Here is a 26,699-nt window from a genome sequence, read left to right as displayed (position 1 = left end):
ATTTTTTATTTAATCAATGTTACATTAAACTAACATAAATAAAAATGTTATGAACAAAAGGCACACAGTTCAAATATAAACAAAGAGAACGTCTGTACAGTTTTTGTCTCAATAAAACACGTCTACTGTCTCAAAGCGAGAGAGCGGTCCAAGAGAGATGAGTTTCAGTGGGTTCATGTTGACAAAAGCGCTACACAGCAGCATAGCACAGTCACAGCGGGAAACTTTACACTCTTCAGTCTCCCCCCGCCCCACCCCGCCTGCCCCCTGCCAGGAATTAAAGCAGGTGGGCGACAAGGCAAAATGGCCAACCGGGAAAAGCACTGGCTTCAAACCTCTGCCTGGAGGTTTACAGTATGTCCCATTGAAACTCACGTCCATTGTCTGTTTGAAGAGGCCACAAGATTCATGTCCACAAAATAAAAAGATTCAAACACGCAGCACATTGACTTGAAAAAACAAAACAAAACAAAAAACGTATGGGCCGGAGGCTGGGTAAACACACTATGATTTTTGCAAGAGGAATGACGGAGATCAGTGTCGCCATTGTTTCTCTATGAAAACGTTTGATTGGTTGGATGCTGCTTCCTCATAATAATACGGACAGTTGGTCATTCACAGTACTGGCAGGACACTAACTGTCCTGATGTGGAACTGAGTTCATATAGAGCCATACGACTAAGTCAAAAATGATTAACATGACTAGGTTTGGTTCTTCCTGCATCTTCTCCAGCTCAATAAAGTAGATTAAATCCTCCCCCTTGTACGAGGATCATCACTAGGCTCCTGTTCATACGTGATTACAGAGTGTGGTGTTTGAGTCTAGTCCGGTCTGTTGTGATCGCAGCTGTTGTCAGTTGTCATCCACCTCTGAACAATGGATGAAACAGGTGTTGTCCTTTGCTAGTCCAGTTTGATCCAGCTTAATCCCGTCTGGACCAGTCCGTTGTTCCTTACTGCAGTCCAGTCTGGTTGAAAGCCAGTTTGACTGCAGATCTAAATCATTGAGTATTTGCAAATCAGTAACCTGTTCCAGGCAGCGGATGGGCCAAGTTAAGTCCAGAAAAGTCATTCCGATTTGAGATGTTGGTTCAAGCGAACAGTCATCAAAAAAGAACTCTTCATTTCAGCTTGATGTTGATCTTCACGGTTCTTTATCATCTTGAGACGCAAAAACTCCACCCTTCACACAAGTCAACAGACTCAAACAAACTATGAGTAAGTATTTGCAAATACGGATGGATCCATGTCTGATCCCAGGGCTTTAGACGGCGACAGTGCTGGGTACCTCCTCGTAGTGAATGATAAAGTAAGGGTAGCTCTGGTCATCGTTGAAGATGACATAAATCTGGGGGTCAACCCAGTTGTCCACACAGGAGTCATAAAGGTCACTGGAGGGGTCACGGGGGTTGATGGGCGGAGGTCGCCGCATAGAGGAATTTCCTACGGTTAACCTGTATAAACATAAGAAAAGAAAAAGAGACAAGTTAGTTAGTTATGAAGCTAAGATTTTGTACAGACAGTAAATACAGTCAAACTGAGTGTAAACTGGAGAGCAGTGATCTTTGTATCGCCTTATTTCCATAAGGAAAATAACACTGCCAACAGATTTCCATTCAGTCCTGCAAGTCTGGAGTTACCGAAGAATAATTTACCATCTTAAAAGAAGTCTCTCTTCTAAATGTAATGATTACAAGCTGCTTTGTCTGTGTGTGTTTTTAGGGCAACTTAAAGCTCCCATATTGTGCAAATGCACTTTTCCGACGTTTTTGAACATAATTATGGGTCTACGGTGTGCCTACAGACTGCCAAAGTATCAAAAAAGAAAGCTCTCTCCTTTTCTCACTCTCCCCTTTTCTGAAACCCTCCACCTCTCCACCCGATATACTCCAGTCAGAATTCTCCCCGTTTCTGACGTCAAAAAATGGAAAGCCAGAAGCTTCCACTGTGCAGTCCACCCCCCTATTTGTTATTGGTCCACGGCCCCGAGATCCTCTCGAAAAATATTCCTTCACCCCCATGTTGTTTGCTTGTTGCTAAGCGACAAGATGCCTGTAGTACGGCAAAACATGATGAATGTTGTATAATCCACTAATTTATCTTAACCACAGCAGCCTCGTTTTTAATAACACAACGGATAGGAAGCTACTTGTGCTTTTTTTCAAACAGTGAAACTGAAATAAAAGTTTTTATTGGTATTTTTGCCTGACTGGTGTATAGCTATTAGCTTCAGGACAAGCATTCAGCTTTTGCTCATAAAAACATATTTCTATTCCCCACACCAGTCTGGAAATGCCTCGTTTTTAATAGGACAAAGGATTGGAAGGTATACCGAAGAAGTCTGACTTTGAAGATAATTGTTTCACTGATTTTAGTGGTATTGTTAGCAGCTAGCTCCCGAGCTAGCTTCGCAGTAGCCACCATCTTTTGCAGCATTTTTATTGTGAACATGCCGTTTCCATTAGCGTGTGGCTGTCAGTGCATCTGTTAGGCCTTTCACACCAAAATGAACCAAGAGTCAGTTCCAGGCTGGTGTTGGGGTCAGTTCAAAACTGGTTACAGCCTTATCCCAGTTATGAACCGGTTGGTTTCACATCGACCGGAGACAGCCATGGAGCCGGCAAGAGAGCAACGTCATGACGTCACTGTAAACGTGTGTGTACGTCACCCGACGCCGCTGCTCTTGTGGCTAACGCTAAAGCTACCGCTAGCTTTAAGCACAACAACAGCGGCGAATACGTCTTATTTTTACACTTGTTGGCTCTCGCTTTGCTTTCTTAAGCAAACAGGACCCATACAGCGTATTCTCGCCGGTCAATTTGATCGCTACGTTCGGTAATTATGTTATGTTTACGTCTCGTAGTAGCGGTGTTTTTAAATATGGCGGGCATGAGGTTTGAGTTGCTCTGGTTGGTCAGGATAATCCCTCCCCCAGCCGTTCGCGCAAGCAGTTCTTATCAAACCCTGCTCAATCCTGGGGTATGAGTTCCCCCGGTTTTTACGGCCCGGAGCAGGCTCTCTGGCGGTGTGAAACCAAAACACTGGCTCTAACTCCGAACAAGCCCAGAACTAGCGCCGATTTTGCGGCGGTGTGAAAGGCCTATAAATGAACATAGTCTTTCATGTAGACAAGGATAGGTCATGTCAAACTGTTCAAAGTGCGTTACTAGCACTAGACTTGGTTCTTCTCATGGGCAGGCTAAACCTAACTGTGCTAACAGGCTATACGTCATCATTGTTTACAAACAGACAGAGGGCGAGGCGTATCTGGCTTCGCTTCCGGACAGGGGGCGGGGGGAGCTCAAAGATTGTATATTTACGAGGGGAGCTGCAGCTCTTTTTAAAAAATAGGCCATTGTGAGATTAGCTGAACATCAGCATAGTACAATAAATTATCTGAAAGTTTTTTTCAGCAAACAATTGAAGAAAAACGTATTAGGGACCACTAAAACCATATAATATGGTGTATAATAGAACCGAAAAGTGTATAATATGGGAGCTTTAAATGATATAATAAGATGAAAGTCCATGAAATGAATGTACAGCAAGTACACCAAATGAGCCAGTGCATTGTAACCAGTTTTTTTTTACCGCCTCTTTAATATTCATGTCAAGCCCTGGAGACAGGTAATCCATCAATCGTTGTACCACTTTCTTTTGGGGTCATAAATACAACAGCTTAAAATATATGTATTTTTTTTAACTACAGATGAAAGGCAGTGTGTAGAGAGACGTGGTAAAGTCTGTGTGCCAGATTATGGTTTCAGACAGGAAGATTTATCCATACTGCACTACAGATAACTCCTATACTGGTCTATATCCGTGCTTAAGTCTGGAAGCAATGTCTGTGTCTGTGCTGTGGAACAGATTGAGCACAGGTTGTGCGTTGGTAGGCGGCGGGGTTACGTGTGGTGTGCTTCCAAACCACCAGAGCTCCGTCCTCTCAGTCTGCTGCAGCATAACAAAGCTATTGATGTGTGATTGGTTCAGCCAAATCAGCTGTTTTACATGTGTGGCTGTACATTTGACTTGCATTTTAGGGGGACTGAACAATGGTTTATGGAAAAGAAACGTCAGGATTTCCATGACCCAAATGAATGCTGATGTGCATTTAAGAGTGAGACGGTGATGGGGTCAGAAAGAGGTGCTTGTTTAAGCTGAGGCATGTGCAGGAGGAAACATACTCGTCCAACATACCGAACAGCTCATGTAGGGGATACTAAAACATGTAACCCCCAATTAAAAACTGGATATATACATTTACCATTGACAAAACTATGCTATTACTCACTCTAAGCTAACACAGCAAAACAAATATTATTTCCTCCTAGCTAGGATTTTACAGCAGAAATAAAGAATTAAACAGCTTTAGCCACTAGTATTATGAAAAGTGTGCTTTTTTAAATCATCTGACTGTTTAGGTGAACACAATTCTTATGCCAATTTTTTCTGAAAAAGTGTAATATTTATGCAGTGATGAAATAGCACATAGAAAAATGTCACTTTCAGCTTGTTTACTACAGCAACACACACACACACACACACACACACACACACACACACCTGCCGGTGAGGACTTTGGCCAGGAACATGCAGTGGACTCCTTTGGGCGAGCGCTTGGAGAAGTTGTGGGAGTAGACAGCTTTGCGGGCAAAGTAGGAGCCCTGGCCAAACATGGTGGCGTGTTTGCCGCAGACTCGCGGGTCAAAGTTGTGTTTGCAGATTCCCTCCACCACGTCAGTCGAGGTGCCGTGGAAGAGGTGACGCTCACTCAGCAGCCGGTCCATCTCTGACATACGCCGAGACATGTACTCCTTCTTCCTGTGGGAGCAGAGAGAGGAGGAAGGTCAGGTCCCTGTTGAATTGAACTTTGTGTTCCTTTTTCTTTTAACATATTTGATTTGGTATCATCACATTCTATTTGACAGAAGAAGATTTACAGAGTGGAAATGGGGAGTGAGAGGGGGATGACATGCAGAGAACGGCCCGGGCCGGAGACGAAGCCGGGTCCGCTGAGACGAGAACTGATCCTCTAGTTTTGTATTCTAAGCTTATTATGTGTATTAAGACATACTTGCTTACATTTTATTAAAAAACTAATTCATTGTGGGAATAGGCTGATGCTCAAAGACAGATAATATCTCAGGTGATAAATGAGTAAACAGCTCGGGGAGGTCCTGCTATTTTTATTTAAAAGTTCTGATCACAGCCTTGTTTGCTCTTAAAGCAGGTAAAAAAGTTTTTTTAGCAATACACACGTGTGCACTGCACGCACAAACAAAAAGATCCCACCTGAACCCCAACGCAAACCCAAAACTAACCCTATCTAAACCTGAACCTCAAAACCAAGTCTCAACCCTCAAACATCCATTTGAAGGTATGTTCAACAGTGCCGAACAGGCAAAATGCCAACAATTTCAAAAAGGTTCTCCTAAGGTCTAAAATTGAATTGGTCCTCACATAGATGGGTGTACAAGTACACACACAGACACAAATAGCTTGTTTGATGTGAGCAGATCAATCAGGCATGCAGAGGTGAAAGGGTTTCGAGCCAGAGAGGCTGTGACCCAGGCCTGACCTCTCATGACCCTGTAGATTACTGACACCGCACGCATGCATCCAAGCACGCAGACACACGCAGACTTCCATTTACCAAAATCCAATTATCCAATATTTTAGGTATGTAGTTACCACCTTTCTTTGACATCAACAACCATCCATTAAAATGCTAACACACACACAGACACACAAAAGGGCATACACGCATTTATAGCCTTTTACCCGAGTGTGGGAAGAGGAAATCAACTGCCATTCAGACGGGGTGTCACTTTCAGAGGCAGCGAAACACACGCACAACAAACACACTCTGTCAGTCATTGTGAAAGAATGCGGTACCAGTCAAGTGTGGGAGAGTTTAACTGTCACAGCTGATAGGACGTGACCTGCTCTAACCACGGCGGTTAGCCCGCTGTGTTCACGAAAGGCACATCACAGTCACCAAACACCTCTCCATCAGTCCTGTTCACACACCACTGTCGACTCTTTCTCACAGAGTCGAAAACAGCTGCTCCCATCTGCCCTATTTTTCTTTCTTTTTTTTTCTTCTTTGTCTTCTTCTGCCTCGAGCATCGTTTCTCACTCGACGTTTCTTTGTTATTACGAAACGTTTTTGTTTGTGTTTCTATCGGAAAGAAAATATGCAGCTGCGTCCGAAATATCCCCTAACTCAACAACAGAAATCTGAATCAAAAAGGTGGACAATATGTTTTGTGCCAAAGCAGCAACATATTCAAAACTGGGACAAAAACAGGAAACAAAGAGTTTAAAACAACCAATGCAGTAATGCAGTACAAGCTTAATTATATAATCATCATATAAACATAGATATAAAAGAGTCTTTTCCGTGATTAAAAACATGATTAGTATCTTAGGGTTCCAAGTGTTCTGATATGTCTGAAGTGTGAGGAGCAAATGACTGTCAAATGAACTGAATCCACTTAAATCATCTTCATGACGTAGTTAGCTGGTAATGATTTCAGTCATTCAGCAGATTTACTCTCAATAAAAACAACCACAAATGCGTCAAAGCCATATGCCCACAGCTGCACCACACAGCACGCAGAGGAGAAAAACACACTCAAACCCGTCGCAGTGAACTTTCTGACCCTGGCTATGAAATGTTTCCTCTGTTTTTTTTTAACATAGATTGGTATTGAAATGAGTCATGATTTTGAGGGCAAGATCAACAGATTATCTCCAGCAACGAGGAAGTGCTTTTTAAAAGAAACCTGCTAGGTGTATGAATGTGCGTTCAAATGGTAACGTGGGAATGGGAAACAGGTCTCCCTTAAAAAATTGTCTACGGGCTCAATGGGATTTACCTGTATAAATAAAGTTTTTTTTTTTTTTGTTAAATGAAGCTAAATGCTGTCCTTTGCTCACCTCTTGTACTTCTCCCAGAGGAAGGGGTTCTGCACACGTTGGATCTTGAGGATCCTGAACTTGCTTTCCGACACCGTCTTGTGGAACAGGCTGTAGACCGTGCGGTAGCTGCGGTCCTCGCGCGCCACCGGCACCTGCAGAAAGTCCTGGCTCATGGTCATGGGCAGCCACGTCTCCGGGAAGAGGCTGGGGGGGTTGGTGGTGGTCGGTGACAGGGGCTGTGACGACGTGCAGAGCTCCATGGAGGAAGAGGAGGAAGAAGAACATGGCAGAGGGGATGAAGAGAGGCCGCCCAAAGTCCTAGAGAGAGAGAGAGAGAGAGAGAGAGAGAGAGAGAGAGAGAGAGAGAGAGAGAGAGAGAGAGAGAGAAAGAGAGAGAGAGAGAGAGAAAGACTTTTAAAACAAATACACATAAAACGTATATGATTTACAAACTCTTAAAATACTGTGTTACTTTCTGCTTTGATACTACACAGAGTTTGCCACATTGCCAGTCGATGAAATACTTGCACAGACACATATATGTATTGTACACATACAGTATGTGTAGTACCCACGTAACCTGACAGCTGTATGTGTGTAATTATTTAACTAAATATGGCAACGCTTTATTTTATAGGTCTCAGAGTGTCCTATCATTTCAGAGACAGGAAATGAAATGCAACTATAAAATAAAAGGAAGTGTCTTGTATAGAACTCTTTAATCTAGTAGTAATGAAAGGTAAACATGGATAATTGTCTTGAAGTCTTAATTCATTGTCTCATATACACTATCTATGAATTCATTCCAATCACTAGCTAGCCTAAATGACCTGGTCTGACCGAATTCTAGAAGTTTGTAGTCATTGTTCAACGTGTCAAATGTGTCCACATTTATAAAGCGTTTATATAGCAATATTTCATCAACATGTTTTCAGATTTAGATGGAGCACTGATTTCTAGAGAACCACCCTATATCATCAACCTTTTACACAGCTAACCAATCTCAACTATTTTTGAGCCTAATAAGAACCACCTGCAATGATGAGGTATGCAGCTAGTATAGTATAGCAAAGTCTATAAACGTGTTTCTAATAAGCTCATTTATTAACAAATAATGTGTGCTCAAGGTCTCATCATTTCAGACAGTGTTTGACCTTTTTTCAATTCTCCTGTGACCCAATCCCTGCTGAGGGTGAACAAAGCAGCAACGAAACAACCGTCTACAATGAACCATTCATGGCAGTGCGCTACCTATCTATCTGCTCCTTCCCTGCTAAAAATCACATCCCACCGACTGTCACCATTGACATGACTGCGCGGCGGAGCGGAGCAGCTCCACAGCAGCCATCAACCACCAAACAAAACAAGCAAGGCTGTTTGAATAAATGAAGGCCAGGCACCAAACCAGATGACAGGGAGGGGAGGCCAGGACAAGACAGAGGGAAGGAATAAAAAGGCAATTACGAAGCTGTCATGAAAGTGATAAAGGAACTATTGTGCCTGGCGTTTGAGTCAATAACTGTGGTTTGGCTGTCAGGTTATCACATCTCTTAAGTGTAAATGCTGTTAGCCCCAACAGCAATGAGAGAGTGTGAGTTTGTGTGTGTTGTCACGAGAGTGTGATCAGTGTGAGTATTTTCTCCCTCTCTCTCTCTCTCTCTTATCTGGTCTCTATGGTCTCGATCTCTCCCCGCAATCGATGCCTCTATTCTCTATTCCCCGTGTGCTTTGAAGAGATCACAGGCAGCCTGCTGCAGAAAGCAAGTGTGAAATGGGAAGGGACAGATAACAAGAACGACAGAGCTGAGGGGAGAAAGAGTGGAAAGGGAAAAGATTGGAGAGACAGATCAAGCCAGGAGAGAGGGAGAGAGAGGGAGGAGATGGCTGAACATCATCAGGAGGAGAGAGAAAGACAGAGAGAGATAACAGAGGGATCGGCAGGGAGACAAGGGAGAGTGCCAATCAGGCTAATGACCTCAACTTCTAAGCCAAGCACAGATTGTCCCCGATGCTCGTACTCACTCGCAAACGCACAGGCAAGCACGCACACTTAGACTTGTATTCATTCTCCTGCTAAATTAACACCTGAATTCTACTAAAATCCCAAGTGTAAACGCTGATTAACTGAAGTGCACACACAAACAAACGAATGAAAAAGGTCCCAGGAACCAATCCCTCGCTCCAAATTCCAGCTCCCCGCAGTCACATTTCACACTCCTTCATTCACCAACTGCACTCTACCATGCATTCACCCGGTCTGGAAAAAGCATTTTGACCTCTCTCGCTTCCCCTTGCTGTGCTCGCTCGCTCACCCTCTGACTGGCTGTCTCTGTCTCCTTCCCTCCACCTAATTATCCCTCTCCATCCTTTATCTCTCCATTTTTTATGCCTCCACTTGGCTGTGGAGCCCCTGTGTGTGGGAACAGCTTGTGCTAGCATTGGTCTCTGTGTGGGACACTGGCGGGACACACTGTGACGGCAGCCTGCTTGCCGAAGGAAGTGAAATACTCTGCAAAAGGGGGTTGAGATGACCTCACTTGTGTCCAATCTGGTGTCCTGGTTCATTAATATCACTGAGGCATATCGCTGCTTCGCTGCTATGAAGAAAATGGCAGCAGATAGATTTAAAAATTCCTGAAAAGCATAACCTCGAGAAGAAAAGTGAACCAATCTCATCTAATTTACAGAAAAACAATACAATTAAAGACTGAATGAATGAAAATGAAATCACTTGAGCGGATATTTCTGCCCCCTCCCTCCCTCCCTCCCTCCCTCTCTCTCTCTCTCTCTCTCTCTCCCTCCCTCTCTCTCATCTGTTCTCATTTGCTTCATTATCTCATTTTCCGTCTGTCTGGTTCAGGCCACCCCCCGGTGTCCCGGTGACTCAAAAATCCCCAAGCGTTTATTATTATGGGTTTCCAGTTCAGCTCAAACTGCCAACGGGCAACAGAACTGGAACGGATTAAAACAGGTGAATGTGGTGTGTTCAGAGGCTTTGGGTATTCAGCCCTGACTGTGGCATTAGCATTGTGTACCGACCTCTGTGTGCCTGCCTGTCTCTAAACCCCAGTGTCAGGACACGCACACAACACAGAGAGCCACAGGGGGGAAATCTGTCTCATACTGAAGAGATGGACGTGCTTGTGTGTGTGCTGTTAATGTGTGTGTGCTGTTAATGTGTGTGTGTGTGTGTGTGTGTGTGTGTGTGCGCTAAACGATTTGCAACAGGAGGAGACAAAGAGAGACTTTCAATCAAGTGAATGACCTCTACTTCTTAACCGAGGACTCACTGTTCCCGACGCTTTGCCTTGCCATTCATTAGCAACAATTATAATCCTTCCCGCCTATCAGGCTGTTTTTGTTTCCTGACAAAGACGTTAACACACTGCTGAGAGGCTAAACTTAGAAATAGCTTTAATAACAACGAAACCCAGCACAATATTGACTAACAACATTGACATTGTAATTACCACTAAACAAAAAGTAGATTAGAGGATGATGGGAATGACATTCGTTTTTGCAGGTGTGTGGGTCAAAGTAAAGTTTGACCTAGATTAAAAGTCAGAGGATGACAAAATTTCTATAGCTCTTCCTGAGGGGACAAATGTCTCAACAGAATTTAATTGCAATCCATCATCCAATAGGATGAACTGATTGACAGACTGTCACTGTGTCACCCCTAGAGCATACACCTAAGTCTGGCCTCAGAGTATAATTGAATTCTAGTGTTACACTTCTTTTAACTTACTGTAGGAGGGGTGTTAGCATCACAGAGGACATGAAGGTGGGCCGTTTCTTGATCTGCCGCCTGAAGCCAAACACAGCATTCTGCTGGAAGCCCTCCCTGATGTTGAGGATGTACTGGTTCTGGAGTGTGATGAAGCGCACCTCCTTCAGACCTCTGGAACTGGCCTCCTCTATCAGCTTCACCACCGGCTATGGACGAGGACAAAGACATGAAGAAGAGTTTTAGACCACTGGATTGTTTATGTCGTTTGTTGACTCTGTTGTGTGTTCACATTTAAAGGAAGGAGGAAGAGGGAACCCTTCGGAGAGGGAAGTGTGGCGTAATGTTCAGATAAGAAAAAAAAGCCGAGCTGATAACGAGTAGTGTCATGGGACACAAACTCATTCACACAAGGACAGAAAAAGAGTAAATCTTTACCAACTTGGTGAACTAAATTGCTATTGGCTTGGGGACAGCTGTGTGACAAGGGATGTTTAGGTGTGTGTGTGTGTGTGTGTATGCACGTCCAAAATCGACCCCAATCACAGCAGCTAGACGATCGATCGGTGTTAATGCGTCTGACCTTGTGTTCACTTGAGCGTGCACGCTAGCAAGATGCACAACACACAACAAAGCAGCACTGCGGCTCACCTCGGAGTATTCCCTCCAGCCAAAGTTGTCTCTGCAGTAGTATTTCCACAATGTGTGACAGCTGGGGGCGGGGTTAGGGTTGGTTGTGAGCATGGGCAGAGGGCTGGCCGGAGAGCTCAGTCGTCGGACGCGGTCAAACTCTAGGTCGCACACTCGCATCGCCCCAAAGTCCAGGGAAAACACTCGACCCCTGAAACAACAAAGACAAAATCATTGTTAAAAAAAAACATAATGAACAGCTGTAGCACACATGAAGAAAGAAATAGAAAATCGAGACACGGACACACACGGACACGCTGGTCCAACATGTGGCTGTGGCAGCATTTTGACCTGCTCGTTACATGGTCACAGTTTATATTTCTATCAGTGGCTGCATGTCTGGTTAAAGTGGCTGCTGATTAAACCTTAACTTAGCCCCCGAGGCCCCGGAGAGCAAGACCAACCAACCTCTGATAGCTCACTCACTATGAGTCACACAGTTACATGACTTAATAAATGCAGCATGTAAACATGCACAGAACAACAAAAAAACAAACAAGGCCTGCATGATCAAAACATTCTATTTACACACAGTACAAACATGAATGTTAGTGTAGGGGATACACACATTAATCTTATTTCAATAAACAGACCTGAAGGACCCTCACAATAGTCAAAACAGAATGACCTAGGAATGGAAGACTTCTATTTCGGCTTCATTATCTAGCATCATGTCATGGTTGTAGGAGTAGTTTCAAAATGTTTTCTTCTTGTTTCTGGGCTAAAGTGTTAGCATCTCATAAGCAGCTAAATGGTCTCACCGTGTGCATTCAACTTCCTTTAACCTCTCTCTGTCTCGATGAGCGTGAGTCAAAACCCTATTGTGTGTGTGTGTGTGTGTTTGTGTGTGTGTGCGTGTGTGTGTGTGTGTGTGTGTGTGTGTGTGCATTAGTCTCTCTACATTACTACTCTATGGGGGCCTCTGGCAAATCCTTTTCTGGGTCAGACATACCACTCACATAAATGTAGGCATCATACACTGGCACGCTATGTCACGGACAGTAGACAGACAGAGAGGCAGACACACACACACACACAAACACACTGCATGACTGTGTTAATGGGCTCATTGATTTTTGCTGGGACACTGATTGGATGTAATGTCAAAGGTTAGACATTGGTTAGTGCCTGTCTGTCTGGAAATTCATTGTGTGTGTGTGTGTGTGTGTGTGTGTGTGTGTGTGTGTGTGTGTGTGTGTGTGTGTGTGTGTGTGTGTGTGTGTGTGTGTGTGTGTATGTGTGCGTGTGCGTGTGCGTGTGCGTGTGCCTTTATGTGTAAAGTATGGGGTTGTGTGTGCCTCAGGTTGTTCTAAACAAAGACACAGTCTTTTAGATGTTTCCCATCTTAAAACACAGAGAGGCTGAGAGGGAGCATGTGTGGACTTATTCATTCAACAGCCTGAAGAAGTGAAACCTCCTACAGTAATGGCTGCAGCCTATGCAGTTTCATCTACTGTAAGCACAATTACTGGATGGTGGGGTTACCGGCACACACTCCACCACGTCAGTTTTGGTCACCAAGGGGTTGATGGGAAATTAGGAATAAAAAGAGCTGAGTCATTCTTTCCAAAAACAGAAATTCACACCAATACAAATACTAATCATGCAGACTTTATTAATAGTCAGTGTTTCTGCTAAGTCATACCGTGACCGTGTCTCTGCGTAAGAGGAAGTGAAATAGGAATGCAGTCACTGAGCGCGCGCAGAAGCAAACAGTAACCTGGGAGTGAGTCACTGGTTATCAGATCACCAGCAGTATCAGGCAGATGCATTATGAACTATGTCACAGTTTATTAGTTTCTCAAGCTTTCATGAGATTAGATAGTGTGTTTTGCTTTCAAAGAGAAAGAAATTTGAATATATTGCGGGGGACAGAAAAAAGAGAGAAACAGGAGAGAAAGGATGATGGAAAAGGTGCAACAAGAAAACAAGAATGTGAAAAGCAGGAAAAGCTTGCAGAAACAAAGCCTTTATTACACCCCCACTCAGCCTTCTGTTCACTTGGTTTTTCTAAACCTTTTTCTCACTTTGATTTTGTCATCTCTCTGCTTTGTTCCCGGTTTCAATGTTTCTTTCTGTTTCTCCGCACTGCTATGTTCTCTATACTCTCTGTCTGAAACAGAAAGTGCTCCGGGTGCACCTGCAAGGCTGCCTCTCTCTTTCTCTCTCTCTTTGTCTCTCTGTCTGTCTTTCTTTTACAGGCTCTGTGTCTCTGTACAGAACAGTTTCTGCATGCAGCAGCATGTTATGATGACAGCAGCTTCTGTATATCAATTTTATTATGAGGAAGCTATGTGAAATTTTACAGGCAGCCTCCCCACCTCACTTATTACCTCGTTCTCTCTCTTTCTCCCACACACACACACACACACACACACACACACACACACACACACACACACACACACACACACACACACACACACACACACACACACACACACACACACACACACACACACACACACACACACACACACACACACACACACACACACTTTGACAGGTCTCCATAGAGGTCAGTCAGAGAGCCCTTTTCTCTCCCTCACTCCCAGACTACTTTGTGCCATTCTAAAAATAAAATTCCGCCGGTTAAATTAAGTGCACTGAGATTGCTTTCATCCAATCAAAAGTTGGAGGGAGGCGTGAAGGCACGCCCGCTCTGGCAAGGTCAACGCTTTCAAGACCACGCTTGAAAAAATTTCGGGCTGTGTCGCGCTGTGTGCAAAAGGTACACACTAAAGTCAACTGAAAATATTTGATCTGCCCAGGTAAAAAGCGGTGCCGGTATGCTAAAGGTGAAAGGAGAAAAGCACTGAGCAAAAAGCGTGTGGTGCTGAAAACGCTGTGTTCTGGTAGCGCGAAAGGAAAAGAAGGAGAAAGCATTTTCAGCATAAAACCTTTCCATGGATAAATAAAGGTTAAGAAAACTCCCTGCACTGTCAAAATGGCTGATAATCCCCCACACACATACACCTTTCAACTTTCTCACGGCTGCACACACAAGGACCCGCATACCAGCATCAGTCATGCTATTGCTAACGTCACAGGCTAGAAAAAAAAAGAAAAAGAAAAGAGAAACACACGAGCGCCCGATCTCGTACACACACACGCATACATTCTTCACGCGCAATCTTCCTCAAGTCACGCCTTGATAAGTCAGTCAGTCAACCAAATCTGCTGACGAAAGCATCTTTCTCACTCACACACGTCAGGTTAGGGGTTATTCCTTCATGTTAGAGCCATTCACTTTCTGGTTATCTACGTAAATGAGCTTTGTTTGATTTTGTCTTTTAGCTCTGTTCACTCCCATGTGAATAACATAATGTCAACTACACGCGCACGCACGCACACACACACACACACACACACACACACACACACACACACACACACACACACACACACACACACACACACACACACACACACACACACACACACACACACACACACACACACACACACACACACACACACACACACACACACACACACACACACACACACACACACACACAGAAAGAAGGAGAACAGGAGGAAATGTACGCTGTTGTCTCCTGCATGTTCTTCATTGTTCCTGTTACGAGTGTGTGTCTCTTTGGAATTAAAAAGAAAATCTCTTCCCAGGGAACAAAACGTGAAAGAAACACAGGGGCAAGATTGGGAGATTATAAATGAGTTTGACTGTAAACAGAAAGACACTTAGTGACAGTTGAAAAAGAGAGGAGCGATGGAAAAAAAGGTGGAAGCTGAAGGCAGACTGAGTAATAAGAGGCAGAGGGACCCAGACCTCGCCCCACTGATTCATGGCACTGTGGCCTGTCTGACACGCCATAGTCACAATCAACCACACACACACACACACACTCAGAACAGTGAACACACTCCGTCTGATTATCTTGACGCCGCCTCTTTTCACACACACAATCACCACACGCAAACAAGCCTCTCGTAGACACAACCGCCCTTGATTTTCTTTGCTTCATGACACAATGAGGTAAGGTGGAATCCCCCCTGCAAACACACAGAGACACGCATTCACGAACGCGCACACATACACACATACACACATACACACACACACACCCCGTGTCAGGTCGCTCTGCCCTTGGTACTCGGTGACTCTTTATGTCAGTTAATGACAAGCAGGGCTTTTATCACCTGGCCAACAAAGGAGCCGTTCTCTCACACACAGACACACGTATATGAAAAGTGTGTGCTTTGCCATGGTTACGCAAACATCAAAATGTTATTCCAAGTCCTTGAAGTCGCAGATATTACCGGAAATTGGCCGAATAATAGGAGGATTTTGTGTGATTTATGTTTTCCTGTGAATAACAAAACACCATGTAAGGACTTCTCAAACACACACGCACACACATGCAAACACACACACACACACACACACACACACACACACACACACAGCAACAAAGCATATATCTGTTAACAGGAGACTGTACGGTTGAAGATTAGTGTAACTTTTTAGAAGCGATGACTGTGACATTCCTCCTTTACTGCTGAGTTCACCACTAAGGCGGATTAGGCCGACTTCCATTCCCTGCTTATCATATGGATGGGATTAACCTGGGCTATGGATCATACGTGCATGGGAACAGTTTGGCACAGAAGACAGACACACACACACACACCCTCTCATACTCAACAGCGGGCCGAACAGGACACAATCAGATGCAGACTCACAAAAATTCCGTCGACTCCCCTCGCTTCCGTACACACACACACACACACACACACACACACACAGGATAGTAGTAGGCATATCAGGCCTGTGTTGCCATACCGACAGTTGAGCTTGTTAAGTCATCTGCTGCTCTTTAGATCACTAACGATGTAATCATTTGGCAGCAGTAACCACGGTGATGCCTTTTCCCTGTATGTGTGTGTGTGTGTGTGTGTGTGTGTGTGTGTGTGCATGAAAAGGCCAGGCTGGACTGCGTTTCTAAAGGGCTCTCATACACATCCCGAGCAGCACAAATGAGAGAAAGCAGTATGATGTGAATAGGCCAGACAGGCCACACAGTTCACCAAGTGACAGAGTATCGCCAAGACACCCATCCACCAGAGGCAAGATTTGCAGTTATAGCCTGTGGTGTAACTAAACACTGGATTTGAAGAGGGCAGCAATACAATGAAGCACTTTTCAAATCAGGAATTAGCCAATGTTTACTCACTGTAGATGAATGGCTAAACAGCTCTGGGAGTGGTATTTGTCGGAGAAGTCACGTGTTTCAGGTATGAAAATGTTTTACGTCACGTTGAATATATTTCACGTTACGTTTTCATTTTGACCTTTTTTCATAACAGCCAAACCTGTTTTAAGGCTACGGGTTAAAGAAAAGAAAACTCATACGAGCGTTCTGGAAGAGTTTTATGGCTCGGGTGCGTGGAAGAATGCAGATGTGCACTCCAAGAAAGAAAGGAGCAACAGGGGAGGGTTGTGATGAAGAGTAGCCATGATGAGAATGGATTTGACAGCTGCAGAGCTAGCAGATGAAATTTTAAACGGGCTGACAGTGCTTGGAATGGTACGATTAGGTGAAAACGAGTATGGATTCGGTGATTACGGAGCTTGTAACATGACTTGAAAAGTGTGTCAAGGGGCTGCAGAAGATAATTAGAGAGAATACTGTATGTCTGAGACAGACTCAACTTGTTAAATATTACACAGACAATCCAAAGGAAAATCTCTGACAGCTCTCTAGCGTGTGTGATTATGACGCCAAGAACAAAAACAAATAGTTGTGCCATGCAAAATGTTAAGCGCCCACCACCAACTAAATGACAGTGGCTTTTGCTCTATAAATTAAGACCAGAAATATGTGTCAAATGCGCTGGCCTTTCTAGTTTCTCCTGGAGTTTCCGTGGAGTGAGCCAGCTGGTCCTGTCTGACTGTGCGAGAGTGTAACGCACTCAGAAGGCCTCTGAAGAATTTGGGTTGACACCACCAGGTGCATATCCTGTTTGTGGAGCAATATGCACTTTGCATAGAGTTTCAGTTGAAAACATGAGTCAACAAGTAAAACGCACGGATGGACACATACAAAATCTTTATACAAACACGTGCAGATCAGTGTGTGTGTGTGTGTGTGTGTGTGTGTGTGTGTGTGTGTGTGTGTGTGTGTGTGTGTGTGTGCACACAGTCCACATAGGCATAAACAAAGGCAAACACACATGGCCACTCAAAGGGCTTAGTTTATCATGCAGGACCTGTTTGGAGCGACCCAAATATAGCTCACTCCATAATATGATAAGTGAACCGAAACGTAATAAGTTGTTAGACTATGGTCAAAGAGTTATTAGGTTATGCGCTCAGCATTCTGTTATTACATTATGGGTTATTGTTACATTATGGACTCTCACAGGGCTGTGTCACTGTCCATGTTTAGTGACAGTGCTCTTCTAACTTGAGTCAGACAGTAATCTGACTACCGCATTCTTCAAAGTTGCTGTTCACACATGAAAACTGTTAAACGGTGGGCATTTACGATGTTATTAGTCACCTTAAAGACACCTTTGTTAAACATTGAGTATCTGTGTGTCTGTTTGCTGACTTTGGGGCAAATACAACGAGTTCAACTGCTCGACAAGGTCTTCTTCCTGCAATCTCAAAACAGGATCGGCAGAGTAATGAATCCACGGCTTTCGTGATAATCGATTAATATACCGTAAGATATATATACTTTTTCAAGCAACAAAGAGGTTTATGAGACGTCACACGGGGCAACAAATCATCAGCCGTAGCCCTAAATGTTAGAGTACAAAGTATGTCCGACAGAAGAAAATAAATACTAACTGGTAACATTTGTCAAGATTTGAATGAACTTGTATCATGGGAGGCGCTGTGAGTTTGATTTGGGCTTTTATCATGTGGAGGGCACATCTTTCAGTCATAATTATAGCAAACGGGGATATAAACAGAATAAATGGAAGGCTCAGTGCGTGAGTAATCGTGTGTGAATGTGCCTGCATATAGTACAGTTTCACAGGAAACGGTGCATGCTCCTCTATGTCACCCCACTGGGGCTGGCCAAGTGCTTGCATGTGTGTGCATCTATGTGTGTGTGTGTGGGAGAGTGAAAGAGAGGTTTATCTCTGTCTGCTAAAAGGCGTGCGTGTGAGCACTGCAAGCCACTAAGATCCTCTGTGCAGCCCATTCGTGTGAGTGTCTGTGTGCCAATTAAGTGTGTGTGTGTGTGTGTGTGTGTGTGTGTGTGTGTGTGTGTGTGTGTGTGTGTGTGTGTGTGTGTGTGTGTGTGTGTGTGTGTGTGTGTGTGTGTGTGTGTGTGTGTGTGTGTGTGTGTGTGTGTGTGTGTGTGTGTGTGAGAGTGTGAGTGTTCACAGTGGTGTGCATGTCTACGGCACAGGGAAGGAGAGAAGCTGCCAAGTGCGTCTGTGTCAGTGACCGCACAAGGCAACTGCAGGGTCAGGGAAGTTCACACCATTGTGCCATGGGTGCTGTAAAGTCTGCTTTTGACAGAGCTCCAGCCAATCACGGTTAAGTGTGGTAAAAGGGAAATACAGGAAATAGATGATCAATACGTGTGCTGCTTGGAGATGGTGTGCCATGTCTACACGGGGGCACGATGGCTGATATGCTACACATTAACTAGACGACACGTGAGCGCAAACACACACACACACAGGAGACAAAAGGACTGATACACGCTTTCACACATGCATTAATGAGCCAAACTGACTAGTATAAAGTGACTAGGAAACACTCGGCTACGGTCTGCCAGCCACACATGCACAGAACAGCTGTGGAAGGAGTCAAAGCTTTCAGTGTGTCACCGGTGGTGAAACCAAAGAGGAAGCTATAGGACCGAGGTCTACTGTTTCCCACACACGGAACCAGAAGTGCTTATCGTTCACAAGCAGCCTATCAGCTTACTGCACCATTGTTGCCATGTCACTGGTGTCAAATATTTGCTAATTCATAGGACATGGCAACAATGTACCTATCAGTTTACCACACAGTCGCCTTTTCAGCAGTATTTACCGCACGACAATGTTCTGGTGCGGTTGTTGTTGCACTGCACTTTCCAATTCTATAAATCCACTGAGAGGTTAATGAGTCAGACATTGTTTCTGCTATATAACTATAATGTTATCAAAGGGTTTGGTGTATTGAGAAGTTGTTAAAGGTCACACTTGGGGCGCAGTTGTCCAGAATAAACAGAAATGTTGTAAACCGATGCTCGTCCACAAGGGCATGAATAACATTCTCAGTTCCTGTTTTAAATTGGTTGAATAGAAAGAGAATTGCCACCCCCCCCCCCTCCCCCACCTATCCACAGGCACGGATCCAAAACAGTACCACAGAAATACTTTGTATCTGCTTTACCCTCCGCATACAGATCCTGTATCAAAAACCAAAGGACATACACTAGGCCTGTAGCCTGCAGGATGACACAGCTTGCAGCAGGTTGCGGTAAACACTATAGAGGGATACTTACTGAAACTTGAGCCTGACTTGCTCATTGTCCGGGTTGCAGTACAGTCTCTCCAGCTGTTCCTGGGAGTCGTCTGCTATGCTCTGCCACGTCTGACTACTGCTCCTGCGGATCTGCCAGTGGTAAGGCAGCACAGTGTGGTGGTGGGCACAGTCGTTGCCATAAACGCACAGCCCTTGGAGGAAATCCACACAAATGTCCACTGAATCCGACTGGTGTGTGTGATACTGGAGCTGGGTGAGCAGCTCAAAGACCAGGTCCAGGGAGGCCTCTTCGCTTTTGTCCTGAAATAGCACTCCTTTGTTGGGCTGCAGGAGGAGGGTTAGGGGGCCCGGGACGCCCGTGCAGTCTTTGACTGGAAGAGCTTTAGCCCTGGAGGTTAAGAGGTCATTGCTTTTGACGCCCCCCTCCTGGTTAGAAGGAGCCTGGGGTGCAACTGTGGGAGGTATACTCCTGACAGGGGCCGTTATTGTCACTGTGCTGCCGGCTGCCCTGAGGCCAGGTTTCGGCTGAAAGCAGCGGCTGTCGGGGGTAGGATCACTAATCTTGGGTCGCTCCCCTCGCTGCTCAATATCCTCCAGCTCCGCAGTAGTATCGGCTATTTCCACATCCCCGACCCGGGTCATCAAGCCCGGCACTACACCAGCCCCAGCTGTGGCGTCCACAGCAGCTCCCGAGTCTTTGAGGCACACCTGGCCGATACAGTTCGTTTTCACAACCGCCGCCGCGCACAGGTTGCCCGGCGTCCGGCCTGGCTGGCTCCGGGGAACGAACACCCCATCCCCGGAGACCAGTGTATCCGTGCTCAGCAACGTGGTCAGTATGGGATCCTGCTGCAGGGCGCGGTGGAGGCATTTGGCGTCCAATTTCCTCGGCTTCTTCTTGAAATAAGGTTTTACCAGAGGTATTTTGTCCGGGAGCCCCACGAGCTGTTGCTCCGTGAAGTCGTCTTCCCCTTCGTCCATATTCACGCTCATACTATCCAGGGAGATCCCAGTCGGTCCTACGCCGACGTCTGCGGATTTCTGGAGAATGTGCAAAGTTTTATCCATGATCCCTCCACCTCTCCTAAAGCCAGGAGACAGTCCTGAAAGGAAAGGGAGAGAGAGAGTCATCAAAGTTAACACCTATAATCCCATAATCTGAGTTTCCTAGGTGAAGTCATCCTGGCGCATAAAGCGGTGATTAATAGGCGGCTTGGGTGAGCCATTAGGCTGTAAAATAAATAACTGAAAACTTGTCTTTCTTTTCTCGATGAAAGGAAACCCCTCGCCCTCTGTATACACGCAGAAACGAAACCTGTTTAACCCCTCTGACAACAACCGTAGTATGACCCCGCAGATTGTGTAGCCTACAACAGGCATAACGCACAGGGATCTGATGACACAGACACACTGTGTAAAATAAGCCGGTGGAGGAATATTACAGTCTGTTGTAATGAGTCTCGTTTGGGGAAGGAGTGGGGGTGGTATAAACCCAGCTTCTTGCATCCAGCAACTGAAGCGGAAAAATATTACCTAATCCTGCTGTGGGGGGAACTTGAGCCACCAGAGTCACCAGCTTCAGATTAATCGTATAAAAAATAAAGCCGAGATAATAATCATTCGAAGAGCGTGTTTGGCTTTTATTCTGGTGTCTTTTTTGCTCTCCCCGCTAACGTCACGCCTGCAATTATACAGCTGCGTCTCTCGAGCAGCGAGCGATAACATCATCGCTGTAACAAAACCTCGCTCTCTCTCGGGACTATATATTTTGATCACGGGAGTCCGATACGCGGCCCCTGCCGTCTACGTGCCGTTTACACATCGCTGGCCGAGCAAGTTTGCACGTAGGCTACAGTCAGTCCCCCCCCACACACACACACACAGGCACTGCGGCGGAGCAGCGACAAAAGATAAACGGCGCCCTGGAGATTTATTTCACCGCTATACAGCTTTCCTCTAGCTCCACGCGCACTTCTTCAGCAGCCAAGGAGCTGTAGGCTTACGGGCCGCGGCTTTTAAAACGCTTTAAAATAGCCTAAATACAAACAACAAACAAACAAAAAAAGACACCGAAGCACTGCAGTAGGCAGTGTGATTTGTTATAACGCAGCTTTCCCAGAGCAGCGTTATAACGCTCTCCTGCTACATTGTCTTCGACACCGACACGACACAAAAAAAAAAATAGCGTAGGCTACCTGCACGACAAAGTCAGCCCCTCTCCCCCCGGTCTCGCCTCTCTTTGGTGGGTAATATCCAGTGCGTACATCGGCGGAGATCCGTCGTCCAGCTTGTAGACACTAGTATCCGTGTCTGGACTAGACTATGTAGTCCGCTTAGGTATTTTGTGTCCCTCTGCTGCCCCCGTAGCTCTCATGCTGTCTGTCCCTCTCTTTGTATCCTCCTGCCGGATAGGAAAAAGGCGCAGGAGAGCAGCAGCGGCCGACAAAGAGCGGAGGGAGCACAGCTGTGTTGAGAGACGCTCTGGCTGGCTCCGGGCTCCGCACAGCTAGGCCCCGCCCCGTAACCTGGTCAGAGGCGGGGCTTAGCTTCAAAGGGAGGGAGGGAGGGAGTCGTCTGGTGGAGATCGGTAGGCCTATACAGAGGCTGCCTGGGCAGGGTATGGGGGCCCTTTATCTCGGCCCCGGATGTAATATAAACTGCAAAGTGGATGCAGAGGGGTTGAAGACTAGCTCATGTCTTCACATCAAACATCAAGACAAGAACAATTTAGATCATTTACTCAAGTGAAAGAAGTAATAAATCACAAAATATATGCTACTTTTTACTTTTTTCAGCAAAGCACCCATATCAGTGAAATGTAGGCCTCAATATGCAAAAGAACATGGGATGCATTCCAATACCCATAGCCTACTGCCCTGCTATTTAGCCATATAACAGAAAACGATTTAGGATGACCCAATTCAGAGTGAAAACAACCAGCGATGCCGCAGATATATTAGCAAGAGGGTCAGTTCAAGGCACAATGTTATGACGAAATATATGATTAAACGTATGTCAAAATTGTATGCCTACTGCATGCAAACTAATTTTTTTATTGACAACTTCAGTGTAGTATAGTAAAAAGTAATAGTAGGCTATGCGATTTGGAATGCAGGGGTCTTTCCAGGCCCTTTTTGACCCATTCTTAGTTTGTAGCCTATGTACACAGCTATAAAGTATACGTATCCAATAAATAGGCTACACACGAAGAACCATAGGGTCAATACAACCTGACCACAGGTTTTGTATTTGTGAATTAGCTTGAAGCAGTTCGATTGAACACAGATTTATAAAGGAATTAATATGCATGACATCAAAGGCAATATAGACATTAAACCAGATTAGGACACAAGGAAACCGTCTATAAGAGTTTCACATGACTAGGTAGGCTAATAATGCAAGGCCCTTGTTAGTCATATTCTCGAAGGTGCACATTCCCAAATAAATTGACCTGCACCCCCCTGGGGGTCTGAGGCCGTTGGGCAGTTTGCCTGGTTGATTCATCTACACTTGTTTACAGTAAAATACTGTGGCTTCTTACAAAGGAATGTACACCCACCCAAACAAATATATTTTTTAAACATAGCAAAACACAAACAATTCTATAGTGGCCTATACATATTTATAAAGCAAATATGTAACAGCATGAACAACAAGAAACTGCTTCATTTTCTGTTGATTACTTTAATCAATAATTTTGTATCATATTCTGAAAGCTTGTTCTACATTTTGTAAGTAAACTCTTCCTATACAAAGTAGCTGTAAGACATATGTAGCTAGTTCAGTAAATGACTGCATCTGAAATGTAATGGAATAGAAAGATAAAGTGAACGATTTCTTAATTACTCAAGTGAAGCACAAGTGCCTTAAAACATGTACAAAAGCAGCCATGTACTAATTTACTTCCCAGGACATAAACAAGCTTAGAAATGCTGTGTGATAATTACCTCAAACATGAGATCGTTCTTGTGAACCAGAAACTGAAATATTTTCTTTTAATTAAGTCGTATTGGAAGATGGATATCACGCCTCACATGACAGTTCCTATGAAGAGGTGAAACTACGCTGGGAACACTGGGGTGTTTGATCATGTGAGAGTTCATGTAAAACACGTTGAGACATAAAAGCAGATGTGAGAGTGAGTCATTTTCTGACGATTAATTAGGGAGCCCTTGTCCTGTGCAAATGATCTGTCACATTTCCATAAGGGAGTGTTGTGTTTACTGACTGCGTTTGAGTCAGCTTTTCTCTCCTCCCTGTTTTACCAGAAGTAGGTTTTTTAGGAACCTGCTGTGCTGCACCGCCTTCCGGCGTAAGTTTCGATGTTTTTATATAAGCCTGCTCAACCAAGCAGTTTCTAGTTTCCGACCAGAGGGTTCCTCCTTAGGGCTGGTCTCTGAGCATAAAATGCAAATGTTGCTACGTAGTTGCAATCACCAGCCTATAACAGCATCAATTCTTGTATCTTATGTAACGTGCTTGGTGTGGCGTGAGTTATCATTTTATGCAATCGCTTTCCAAACAACACTGCCTAGGAGACATTATGAGTGGCTTTACAGATATAAGCCTGCTGTGGCAGTCACAAGCTGTGCTCCATTATTCCCTTTTTAACAGGAATTACAAGCAGATTTCTATATATAAACCATATATGCGTCTAAATACTCGATCAAGCATCCAACCCATTTAGGTTTGATAAAGAGTTAGTTTGGAAGGGAGATAACAGTGGAATGAAACATGCTGTCTTGTACTTTTTCCTGCTGTTGTTGAAATTGAAATAACAGGAAATTAAAGTATCCCTCATTTCCCCTTGGGGATCCCTGTGGGAGCCACTATGTAGTTGTTCATGAGATTAATAAGATATTAGTATGTGTATCTATCTCCCACTGCACTCTTGCACTTTAATGACAAAGGTCAAAAGGGCAAACCTCCAGGGAAAACTTGCCACCGCTATTTACATGCAAAGCACTCTATCGTTTCTAGTGCCATTTTTAAATGATATATTTTTCCATGCACAGGCCACAGGCTGCGGTAGCAGAGGTCAGAGATCAACAACAATGTGCACCTCCTTCTTCCAGGCTAACGCATATGCCGTCAAAGCAATTCCAATGAAGGTTAGTGATTGGGAAATTATAGGCTTGCTGCTGAAGACATGGGAGAGCTGACGTATATGAGAGTAATTGCCTGGTTGCATACCGATGGATCTCGAGCATTCCTCCTCGGCTGAGATGCATAACGACGTCCTTTTGTTCAAGTTTTGACTTGTCTCAGAGGACGCCCTATAAAAGAGATACCTGCCTGCCAACCCCATGCTTGCCAGTTGTCTTTAAGAAGTCAGTGAGTGATCTTAACACATGAAACAACAAGTCCGGTGATAATTCTTTAACACATCTAGAGGTGTGCCGTTATGAAATGATATAACCTAAAGAAATATAACATAGCCTATCATTGAGATTAAAGGTAACATAATGTACCTTAGATGGTATCAGTATCCGTGATGAGAGTACTTTTTGAGTTTTAATTAAGTAAAACTCACAACAAAACAGAATCACTTAGTACAAAAAAGTACTTGTACATATGCTACATCAGCCCCTATGGGTAATATGCCCTGGAAAGGTGGTCAAAGGTCAGAACAGCAGGCTGGGTGCTTGCAGGAGCAGGAACATGAACCCAGGTGTGTGTTTAAACTTATGGTGACCACCCTCGCTCCCGAATTAAACGGGCAGTAAACTTATTCTACGAAGCGAAAGCACATGAAAGCGCATCCGGTGGGTCTTTGGAAGTGCCAGGTTCCCCCCCCCGTCCTTTTAAACTTATCTTCTCAAATGACTGCTCACAACACAATAACTGGAGGCGGAGCAGTTAACGCTGGTGACAGGCCTTCAGCCTTGACACGCCTGTTTTACGCACAAAACAGTTCCAAGGCATGGATAAATAAAAATACATTTTATTGAGGTAATTGGTGTTGGACTGACAGTGGAAGCAATGGGTGCAATAAACAACGATGAAAGTCTCGCTGTGTAATTATTGTCATTATGGTCTGTAATTTTGTTTCTTTCGTGTGAATCACAATTTCTGGATTTTACCCAACTTGTTTAGGGTTTATAGGTGGAAAGTAACTCATTTTCTACATTGTACATTTTTGCTGTTAATTGTTCTCAACTTTTACCTAAGGGGAATTATTGAAGTGTTTGTTGTATATTATTGAGTACATTGTTGTGAGTAAGTAAAGGATCTGAGCAGCACAGCTTCACTGATATGAAAGAGAACACTCTGAATGACCTGAGACTGTTGGTTTATTATGACTAAAGTTCCAGATATGTGTAACTTCCAACGCCCATTAGCAGGTGCCTTAATTTGTGTGTCAGTGACACAGCCATGCCATTCTCACAGATCGAAACTGGTTCTGTGTGCGTCTGTTTGCATTATACCACCTTTGATCTGTGCCAAAACCATTTTTTATGACTAATTGTTTCTGTGAGAAATGAACCATCACTTATAAAAAAAATAAAACAAATAAAGAGTAAATGTGCTGTGTGAAACTTCCACATAAAAACTGGAAATAGAATCCTGTCAACAATGGTAAATGAGTGGTAGTTTTTTATAAGATCAATTTGGCCATAAACAGAACACAGTAGGCTACATGGAAAAATGTATGTAGCACTGACAAGAATAGAAGAGATGTGCGAACGTGCAAAAAGTGGCATTGAAATAAAAACAGTAGGGTTCCAAAAAAACATCCAAATGTGCCTGCATGTACTTGTCTTTCAAATCAAAACCACACATGTAGGTCATTGGTTAGGTGGAATACAAGTACCTGCCTTGTTCTGTGAATCGACAAGTCAACAAGCTGTCACAAAGTCTGAATTAATGACTTTTAAAAGCAAACAGCCTTTT

The 26,699-nt window shown here is 44.3% G+C and overlaps 1 protein-coding gene across 1 annotated transcript; it reads right to left on the bottom strand.

Moving 5' to 3' along the window:
• On the bottom strand, positions 1-22,251 carry tiparp (TCDD-inducible poly(ADP-ribose) polymerase). Its single transcript, XM_080024966.1, has 7 exons — positions 22,001-22,251; positions 19,825-20,908; positions 11,303-11,492; positions 10,673-10,860; positions 6,943-7,242; positions 4,564-4,821; positions 1-1,454 (listed from the first exon to the last, which is right to left on the bottom strand). Exons 2-7 carry the CDS (start codon positions 20,871-20,873, stop codon positions 1,265-1,267), a joined length of 2,175 nt encoding a protein of 724 aa, XP_079881092.1. The 5' UTR covers positions 20,874-20,908; positions 22,001-22,251; the 3' UTR covers positions 1-1,264.
• Between the last annotated feature and the right edge of the window lie 4,448 nt (positions 22,252-26,699).

Source organism: Ammodytes marinus (assembly GCF_949987685.1).
Source record: "Ammodytes marinus genome assembly, chromosome: 3".
NCBI lineage: Eukaryota > Metazoa > Chordata > Actinopteri > Uranoscopiformes > Ammodytidae > Ammodytes > Ammodytes marinus.
The sequence above is the reverse complement of the archived record's forward strand: the minus strand, read 5'-3'. Positions and strand labels throughout refer to the sequence as shown.

Bases quoted from the DNA above. Each gene is read 5' to 3' on its own strand.
- tiparp (XM_080024966.1), bottom strand. From the start codon at position 20,873: ATGGATAAAACTTTGCACATTCTCCAGAAATCCGCAGACGTCGGCGTA. The intron at 11,493-19,824 runs GTAAGTATCCCT...TTGTTGTTTCAG, and splicing joins CAAGTCAGGCTCAAGTTTCA to GGGTCGAGTGTTTTCCCTGG. The intron at 1,455-4,563 runs GTGTGTGTGTGT...ATGTTTATACAG, and splicing joins GCCAAAGTCCTCACCGGCAG to GTTAACCGTAGGAAATTCCT.